Below are 10,414 nucleotides of genomic sequence, written 5' to 3'. Positions count from 1 at the left end.
GTCACATGTCCGGTGCTTTATTTTCATTTGTGGAACAATGTAAAGTTAAAAACCGTGTTGGATTGTCTAGTAGATGCAAGTAGATGCCTCATGTGATGTTCGATGTACGTCCACCGAAGTCACCTAGGTAGGTACTCCGAGTGCGTCGATCGCGTACAATATTCAACAGTATATCAGGTATATGCATTGCAGATAGGTACTTTAGTTTAAATGTTACAGCCAATATCAACAAATTTAATATGAATCGTACGTGGTCATACCTTGCGTATACGTTAAAAAAATAGTGTGTCAAGTCTTGTATTCATAGGGATGATATTGACATATTGTTCACATAATATCTGAAGAGAAAAATTATGTCAGCATAAAAACGTATAATTCAGTTGAACTGTGTGTAATGACTATAATGATGATATCAAAGGCGCGTTTATCGTGACGGTCTCTGTCTGTCTACCTGTATTCACTATCGATCTCTCTCACACGAAGCTTTCGCGTTATCGCGTAATTTTCGATACGATCGGCTTAGTACCTAATTTAGTGGAGTGATGGAAAATCCGTTTTTTTGCGGACAGGCTGTATGATCGGTGACGGACGTCGGACATATTTCATTTAACATTTGGACGCCGTTGAAGTAAGTAAACGTATTTAATTGCTTATTATACCATCTTATACTGGCCTTATGTCTCGATTTTTTTTTTTCATCTTATGTTTAACTTGCTTGAGTAAAATGATTTATGCTCAAACACTTTTTAATACTTATATTATAATATATATAATATATTTAATTCCATCTCGATCAATATTTAAACACACCTTCGTGAAATGTCGTTTAATTGTTTATGATGACGGAATGTATTACTGGGCACGTGTCATTTGAATGAATGTAAATCGTATTCCGTGGTAAATTTTAGTTAACCAGATTAAATAGTGTGCTGTTCTTTATTGGTTTTTATAATTATTTTAGAAAATAATTTGTGCATACACATAGCTCGTTTAAAAATTAAAATGTCGTAAAAAGTCGATCGTGAGGACACATATAATCTTATAAGTTTAATTATTAATTAATTATACCTAGTTCAGTTCACTGTAAAACTAATAGCACACTATTGAAACTGGCAAACGAAAATTAACCATGTCGCACGTGTGTAAGACGGAGACAGCATAATATTATATCTCAAGAGGATATCAGAGCACTACCTATTTGTTTTCTCTCTCTAGCCCATATAGATAGAACGCATTTACGCAGAATCATTTTTTCTATGTTTTTAAGTAATCTTAGAGTAATATTACCCATCACAAAAAAGATAGAGAATAATATTTTTGAGGGAATGACATATCGATTTGTCTAAATATTGTCTCAAAACAATTTAAATTTACAACATTTTTTTGCTTATTTTGAAAGTCGAATACAAAGTCATCAAATAACAATAAAATATAAAATCGATATGTCATTCCCACAAAAATATTATTCTCTATCTTTTTTGTAATGTGTGATTTTACTCTAAGATTACTTAAAAACATAGAAAAAATGATTCGTTAATGAACGCGTTAATGCGTTTTGTCTATGTTGCGCGTGGACCAGAGAGAGAAAACAAATGGTGCGCTGACATCCTCTTAACTGGGCCACGTGGCACGTCTTCTGTATAATATTATGTGATTTAAAACTCAATTGTTTGTTGAAATAACTATACCTAATATTCTATGATTAGGCAGTGTAGGTCATGTGTTCTAATTTGCGTAGCCAAAAAATTGTGTTCGTTAACCCACTACCAATATTCGATAACCGTCGCGTATAACGCTTTTACAATTATATTTTTCATTATAATTATGTTTGACTTGCGCGGGTGAAATATGATTGATGTTCAAACAATTTTTAATACTTTTATAGTATTAGATATTTAAATACCACTTTGTACATAATTATTATGATATTAAAGTGTTTGTGATGCCGGAATATTTTACTCGGCACGTGTGCATTTAAATGAGAGCAAATTGTACTCTATCACATGTGTTGTCTCAGTCTTACACACGTACGACGTAGGTAGTAAATTTTAGTTGACCAGATTAAATAGTGCGCTGTTCGTTATTGGTTTTTCATAAATATTTTTATATAAGTATTAAGAAAATTAGCTGAGTTTCATTAATTTATATCTTACACATACAGCCATATACCTAACTTAAAATATCGTAAAAAGTCGATCGAGAGAACACAGATAATCTCCTTAGTATAGTTTTATTATATTTAATAATAGGTCAATTCATTGTAAAACTAACATGAATGAACGAAAATGATTCATTATCCCTTATATAAGTTATAGGTACTCTATGATTACTGTAGGCCTCGTGTCCCGGTTTAGTTTTGTTTTCGGTGATTTGTATGATTTGTATGTGTTATTATTAACATTGTTTGTCCAAAAGATGTTTGTGCTATGTCACCTCAGTTTCGTTGGACGTATGTATAGTGTATAAGTTATACCGATCTCATGTTTGGGGGGTTTGTTTTTTTGTATTTAACGACGACTGGTTTGCTTAAATGATCATTTTCGTGCCAGGTATAATTGGCTCTTCAAGCACACTAATTAAAATATTTTCCGCTCTTCAATTCTTTTATGCGACCAAACCGACGCGGGGCAGCAGTAGAATTGTATATATCTGGGAAAATGATAAATATTAAATTTAAATTTGTTTTGTTTTTGAAATGTAGAATGAAATTCCATCAAACGGTTCAATTAACTTTTAATGGTGCTGGTGTGCGGGTGTTTACGGCACCCGTATACCAAAACCAGAACAATCATACCTTCAAAAAGGGGGGCAAGGTGTCCAAAAGACGTGAGTAGATTTATACTATAACTACGATTTCCGATTAAGTGCTATTACTAATAGGTGTATGGTCCATTTTCTGTTACAGGTTGTTATAAGTGTGCCCGATATGGGCACATTGCCCGGCAATGTCTCGGTGAGTGTGTACATTTCGTGTGTATTGTAAAGCATTTGTTTTGATAATAATTATTTTTTCAGCCCCCCGCAAGCCTAAAGGCAACGCCGCTAAGGAGCTGGTCAGTCTTCCACCATCACCACCTCAAGTTGACCAAATGGAGGTGATTCAAGAGGAGGCGGTGGTGGTGGAAGAATCACCCAAAGTTGGCGTCAACGTTGAGCAGCTTGCTGGGATGGTGTCCAACGTTGACGTCAGCAATGATGTAAGTAAAGCTAGCTTAAAATGTTTGTGTATTTTGATTTTAACAATCATGTAATTTGCAGGATTCACAGCCTTCCAGCTACGAAGAATGTAAGCATTCAATTGGAAACTTCACTGCATACCAAATTGTGTTTACATTTAATTTATTTTTTGTTTTTCAGCTGAATAAAAACCATTTTTTTTCCCCATTAATTTGTTTTTTATTTATATGTTAGTTTCTAGCCTATGTCTAAGGTACATTAGATGAACGTGTATTATATGTGTAGGTACTTAAATGGTGAAGTAGGTAGGTATGCTAATATATATCAAGTTTGGTATTGTTGATATTGACCATCCATCCAAATTAGGACATCGCAACCAAACGTTTGTGCTCAAAAAGTTATGAAATCACACAACAGTTTTGTCTAATAATATCTAATAATAAAAGTTAGAAAGCTGTATGAAAATGTATAATATTTTTTTTATAAAAAAAAAAAAAAAAAAACAATTATGTACACAGGTGAAAACCTAAAACTGATTAATAGAATTATTATAAGTGTTTAATAATATCATATAAACGAACAGGTATTTATTTATTACATTATATATATATATATATATATGATTATTAATTATACAGATACAGATATTACAAATTAAATTGTGTTTAAAAGTTATTCATAAACACAAACATATCACGAAAAATCATAAAAAAAATGTTAGTAACTATAGCATAGGTCTTAACCATATGCGCAATTTGGGTTAAATTTATGGGTGTGCTAGATTTATGTCGACTTAAGTGTTCAGGGGGGCCTGCCCCCGACACCCCCCTTCTTTTCATACAACTTAATTTTTTACACCTTCACATTAATCTGAATATAAACAGTAACCTATAAAATAATACACTTTTATCTATATTATTATTCTTATAGGTACCTATGAATAGGTAATAATGAATTATTATTATTATGAAAATTATAAGGTATTGGAAATAAATGTTTCCAAATACCTATGACATAATAATATAGTCAATAAAAATTTGATGCTATCAACTGCGTCTATAGTCATAAGAGTGTTAAGACAAATACAATCTGACACATAAAAATATTACTGATATCTTAGTAGTGATATGGGTAAAAATAACTAATGAGTTGTTCAAACAGTACAAATTTATTAAACATGAAACTGCGTTTTGAAGTCGTTCATAAAAGCAAACATAACATAATAGACAAAACATTATTACAAATGAAATATAATTTGATATAAAAATATATATTAGGCTATTTTTTTTTTTTTAATTTTAACCAAACGTTTGACTTTAGTTAGTAATATAATATAATATAATTTACCAAAAAATAATTACAGATTGAATACAAATAAATTGTTATAAATCAAACAAAATCATATTTAAATTATTATACTAATAACATCACATGTTTATAAAATTATACATATTGAATTGTGTTTAAAAGTTATTGGTACATATATAGGCATAATATAAAAACAAAATCCTAAGTATCCTAGTGATTTTTCTTTAAAAATTTTAACCAAACGTTTGTCATTAGTTAGTAATATAATATAATTTACCGAAAAATAAATACAGATTGAATACAAATTAATTGTTATAAATCAAACAAAATCATATTTAATTTATTATACTAATAACATCACATATTTATAGAATTGTACATATTGAATTGTGTTTAAAAGTTATTGGTATATATAGACATAATATAAAAACAGAATCCTAAGTATCCTAGTTTTTTTTTTTTTCAAAATTGTAATTGATATTAGTTATTATGAATATATAATATAATTTACCAAAAAAATAATTACAGATTGAATACAAAAAAATTGTTATAAATCAAACAAAATCATATTTAAATTATTATACTAATAACATCACATGTTTATAGAATTATACATATTGAATTGTCTTTAAAAGTTATTGGTACATATAGACATAATATAAAAACAAAATCCTAAGTATCCTAGTGATTTTGCTTTAAAAATTTTAACCAAACGTTTGACATTAGTTACGAATACACCGTTAAGTGTAATCGCATCCAGAGAGACCACGTGGAGGTTGTCAAACTTTCTCTCCGCACAGAGTCACAAAGACCCCAGGGGGAGGGGGGGGGTCACAAAGACCCCGGGGGAGGTCACATAGACCTCAGAGGATCACATATTTCCCCTAAGTGAACATTGTATAATTATATTAATTATATAACTACCTGTAGTCGCGTCAGAGAACTTCTGCGTACACGATATTCTTGGTGACGAATCGACCATTTCCATCGCAGTACATGCCGACTCTGACGGATTGCGCGTCCCTCACTCTTGAAAACGCAACATACAGCTGTCCATGGCTGAAGGCGGGTGACGGCAGAAGCAAACCGACTCGGTCGAACGTTTGACCCTGAGACTTGTTGATTGTCATGGCAAACGACAACCGTACCGGGAATTTAATCCGCTTCATTTGAAAAGGCAAATCGTCTTCCTCACCGGAAGTCAACGCAACGGCGGGTAAGATGATGTCGTCCTGCCCGTCGTTGGCGCTGGACAACTTCCTCGCCTTGAAGTTGTGTGGCCGCAGTTCAGTGACCACCAACCTCGTCCCGTTGCAAAGTTGTCTTTTCGGATCAATGTCTCTCAGTAACATGACGATCGAACCGACTCTAAGCGTCAACTTGTGCGGCGGTAGCCCGTTCGGATGCAGAGAGTTGAGGTACTCTGTCGGGTAGTTTGCCGCTTCGTCGGCGTCGTCGATCACAACTGTGTCTATGGATGAGTACGTTCTTTGGGCGCCCGTGACGCGACGTAGCACTGTTGAATTTATTTGATGGCATTCCTCGTTGCGGGGACACAGTATGATTCTCCGAGCGAACTCGTCTACGTTGGCCAACGACATTCGCTGCGGATAGACAAAATCGGTCAAATCCACAACGTCGCAAACCAGTTGGGATGTCGACAGTGTCTGGAATACCGTCGACCGACGGCAGTTGACCGTTACCGAGCCGAAGTAGCCAAGCAGCGAAGTCGGCGTCGTTGTCGGCGCGCATGTTCCGGGTCAGCCGAAACTGTTCAAACTCTCTCCACAATGAGTGGCGTTTGATAGATGACATGACGATGGAGCTCCTGTTCCCCCGGCGAACGACGGGCAATATCTGCCTGAAGTCGCCAGCTAACAGTATTGGTTTACCACCAAACGGTAGTGCCGATCCCATGATGTCCTTGAGCAAGCGATCGACCATCGTGAATTGTAGGCTCGTGGACATGGGCGCTTCGTCCCAGACAATCAGCGAAGCTTCACGTATCCTTTGCGCGCGCAAAGACTGCATGGTGATGCTCGAAGTAGATTGTTCGGTCAGCGTTCCCAATGGCAATCCGAAAGTCAAGTGCACCGTCATGCCGCCCTCCATGAGGGATGCGGCGATCCCGGTGTATGCCACGCTCAACACCGTTTGTTGTCTGTTACGAAGCGACGATATTAGGCATCCGTATAGCGTCGTTTTTCCCGTTCCTCCTGGCCCGTCGACGTAGAACATTTTCTGGACGTTGCGGTTGTCATCGATGGCCGCCATCACTCGATCGTACACCGTTCGTTGTTCGTCGTTCAATTCGCGCAATCGCTGTTGCCAGGCAACGGCCGCGTCTATTGCACCGAACATTGGGTCGTCTTGATCCGGTTCCAATAGATCTTCGTCTGGACTGAGTAGACCGTAGTCGTCGAGTGATTTTCCGCGTGCACGAAGTAGGTCTCTGATTACTTTGAGACACGCCGCCCTAGCGCGGTCGACGTTTTGGAAGCGCCGATTGAAGTCTTTCATCATGTTGACTTCGAACCGCCGGTACAGGTCCACGGGGTCCGTGGGTTGGCAAAACAATAGTATCGTGACGTATAGATAACGCAGTTGAGTGGCTGTGTCCAACGCCGATGATTCTGTCATACACGCCCGCCACGCTTCGTCGTCTTTCAACAATCCCAACGCAACGGCGGCGGCCGCGTATGTGGCATGCACTACCCCGTTTACCGTCTTCAAGTCTCGGAAAGTCCGCGGGCCTCTTCTGTGCAAGAGTAGCAATCGTAGATGAAAACGGTCTCTATCCAGTGAGTTGACGACGTACATCCGATATAACGTCTCGCAAGGTGCCTGTCTTTGCCGTAGTCTCCACTCTTTTGACGATACTTGCCAAGTGTAATGTGTCGGTATCTCGTGGTAAAGATACTGTCTGGCATCAACGTTTCTCTCGTTGAGCGCGAAGAACGCCGTGAGTTTTGTTCGAGGTAGGGCGTTGTTTTGTACCCCCTGTAGTTCCTGTCCACGCGAAAAGTACACGTTGTGGTAGTTTTCTAGGTGCACCGGAAGCCTAACTACCGTGTGACTGATGTCGTGTAGTTTATACGCAAACAACCTCCAGACGGCTTCTGGTGGGCTGACGTACCTCGAATTTATGTAACTGAAAACAACATTTATGTATCTATGTATGAAAAATATTTTTAAGACATAAAGTTGTACAAAAAAAAACAATAGATATTTAAAATCTCATTATTACATATTATTTTACATATATGAAATGTTGTCGTAAGTAAAATGTTGTAATACTATTGTTTGTGATGTATGTATAATAAATGTAATTATGTATAGTATATTAAGTATAGTGTAACACTATTGCAATGCTAATAAAGAAGAATGCGATAAATGTTGTTTTTGTTGGTTTTTTGGATTAATATAACAATATATATTAATATTTCTATAATTGGTACCAATAGAACATGAATATATAAAAAAAGGAATTTGAAATAAATGTGTTGTGGTTACACACCACCTATAGTTTAACACAAGTGTAGTTAAGGTTCACAAAAATAATACAGAACTTTCAAAACAGTCAATCTATTCATATATATTCATATATATAAAGTGGTTATAGTAGTATATATTATAATTTCCTAATTTTTTTTTTGCATTTTAATTATATTCTATACATAACTGAAGACATTAAGACTTAGTCTAATAAGTGTTAAATGGCTTTCAAAAATCTAATTTATTTTTTTAATTTATAAAAGTTAATAACATGATGTAATCAATTTCTTAATGATATACTGTTAGTGGACAATTACTGTAGTGTTAAGTTATTGTAGTGTGAACAGAGAAATGCTTGTCAAATGAAACAAACAAATAACATATCTATGAAATTTCTAATTTACAAAGTACTGCTGTTCTATGTTGTGTTTAAAAGTCTATGCAAAAAAACTTTACAAATGCTATAGTTGAAAGAATATAATGTGTTAAGTTATAGAAAAATACATTTTGATAACATACCTGTCTATTTTATTTCCGTTCCATACTTCCATGGTCGCAGCATCGTGCCCTTTATATACGTATACAAATACTGAACACTCTTCACAGTAGAGCATACCTCTACGTTAATGTGTGCATCGTATTTTGCTAACAGGTACGGATTGTAAGGCACGACAAACTCATTTCTGACCTCTTGATTTCTGACCCTGGCCACAGGTCCGTTGTTTTGCCGACAGTACTTTGGGTAACCACCGTCAGCAATGTATACAGTCTCTTCGCTGTATTCTTTTGGAAACTTCTTTGAACAACTGTTGTCCACCATGCATGGGCTGTTTGGGTTCAGCGTGCCACACGGCCCGTGTATCATGTGTCTCGTCACACAATCGAATAGACGCGGCTCAGTCACCGGGTCTGGCAAGAAGGCGTACACTACATTGTCGACGTCGTCGGCGGTTAGCAACTTGCTACCCTCACTCAGAATGATCAGTATGTGGGCATGTGGCAGTCCTCGTTTCTGAAACTCGACAGTATAAACATATGCATCAACATTACCAAATATATTGTTCACCGTTATGTCGCGCATCAGCTGCTTGAGTTTCGCATTGAACACTCTGGACACCAGGTCCGGTCTGTCGCTTGCCGTTGCCCATCTTGGTAGATTTTGTGAGATCTCCGGCCAGCTAGGATTACACGTAAATGTAATAAAAAGATTAGGCTTTCCACACTAACACACAATTGCCATCGCGTCATGATAACACTGTTTCATGAAACGGGGACCGCCTGTGAAAGACGATGGCAAAATCATCCTACGGCCGACGCCCGCCACGGGTGCGTCTAGTTGGAGCTGTTGGTTGATGTGATCCACAAGTCCCTGATACGATTCGGCAAAAAGCTCAGCTTGATGCCATCTAATGTACTGTAAGTTGTTCGCTTCCATTCGAAGGTAATGATCACCCACAAACTGTTGAAACAGAAATCGACCATTATAATAATAAACTCATAGTAATGTAGTAATATTCTATTATTATTATTATTATTATTATTATTATCAACTATTATTATTATTATTATTATTATCATATTATGTTAGTTACTAGTTAGTAGCTGTAGTGCACGCGCCGAGGAAGGTGTTCGGCGTCGTCACATATTGTTTTTGCAGTTTCTTAAATATTGTCACTATTGGATTATTATTTATTTGTTTATATTATTCGAATTGTTGATGAAATCAATCATTAAAATTAATAGTAATAATAACAGTGTTTTTTTGATTCCTGACAAATTGCTCAGCGGACGTGCAACCGCCGGTACGCCGCTACAGTAACGTGGATTGTGTCGTTGTTTCCAATGTAACGAATAGCAAGACGATAGCAAGTATACTCCCTGATACTATTCCGATTGCGAACAGGGGTTCGGCGAAGGCCCTCTTGTAGCAGGCGTTGATGCCAACCGAGCTCTCCTCGTGGAAAGAGTAGGGGATACAGCATTGGATCCACGTTTGAAGAGCCGGCTGGTATGGTCTGTAGCCGGCGATGTTGCGGGTCAATCGGATTCCGGTCGTGGATGACCAGATCGATGTTTGTTGGTGGTTGACCGTCATCACCGACAAACACTACTGCGACTTCATTGACCGTTTCAGGCGGTGGGTTGTATCGCCTCCTGTCCACATTTCCGTCGGTGACAAAATGCATGCTCACTCTCCTCGGAAGCAACTGAGGATCTCTGCCAGGAGCGTTTTCTCTAGCCCACACTTCTCGCATGGTTCTGTAACGAAGTAACACGGTTTTAAGATTTATTTTACGAAATTGAAATTGATTAATCATCGTGTGATAGTTACATGTTTGTAATATTTGCGTATTGTTGATGTTCTCAGAAATATCAACATCAGAGTCCTATTTAATTGATGCTCACACATAATGTCAACAAAGAGTGATGTGGT

General features: G+C 36.9%; 3 protein-coding genes across 3 annotated transcripts; 1 reads left to right on the top strand and 2 right to left on the bottom strand.

The window, feature by feature from the left end:
• Positions 1-2,175: 2,175 nt before the first annotated feature.
• On the top strand, positions 2,176-3,466 carry LOC100575282. The gene is made up of 3 exons (XM_029492547.1): positions 2,176-2,826; positions 2,906-2,953; positions 3,016-3,466. The coding sequence occupies exons 1-3, from the start codon at positions 2,607-2,609 to the stop codon at positions 3,249-3,251; spliced, it is 504 nt and encodes a 167-aa protein (XP_029348407.1). The 5' UTR covers positions 2,176-2,606; the 3' UTR covers positions 3,252-3,466.
• A 1,954-nt stretch (positions 3,467-5,420) lies between these two features.
• Positions 5,421-5,837, bottom strand: LOC103308585. The gene has a single exon (XM_008182232.1). It carries the CDS (start codon positions 5,835-5,837, stop codon positions 5,421-5,423), a length of 417 nt encoding a protein of 138 aa, XP_008180454.1.
• Positions 5,838-5,853: 16 nt separating this feature from the next.
• On the bottom strand, positions 5,854-9,415 carry LOC103308586. Its single transcript, XM_008182233.1, has 3 exons — positions 9,237-9,415; positions 8,571-9,158; positions 5,854-7,636 (listed from the first exon to the last, which is right to left on the bottom strand). The coding sequence occupies exons 1-3, from the start codon at positions 9,413-9,415 to the stop codon at positions 5,854-5,856; spliced, it is 2,550 nt and encodes an 849-aa protein (XP_008180455.1).
• Between the last annotated feature and the right edge of the window lie 999 nt (positions 9,416-10,414).

This window comes from Acyrthosiphon pisum, unplaced genomic scaffold (assembly GCF_005508785.2).
Source record: "Acyrthosiphon pisum isolate AL4f unplaced genomic scaffold, pea_aphid_22Mar2018_4r6ur Scaffold_21695;HRSCAF=24617, whole genome shotgun sequence".
NCBI classification, from domain to species: domain Eukaryota; kingdom Metazoa; phylum Arthropoda; class Insecta; order Hemiptera; family Aphididae; genus Acyrthosiphon; species Acyrthosiphon pisum.
Note: the sequence above shows the minus strand (reverse complement) of the source record. Positions and strands in the feature narration are given on the sequence as shown.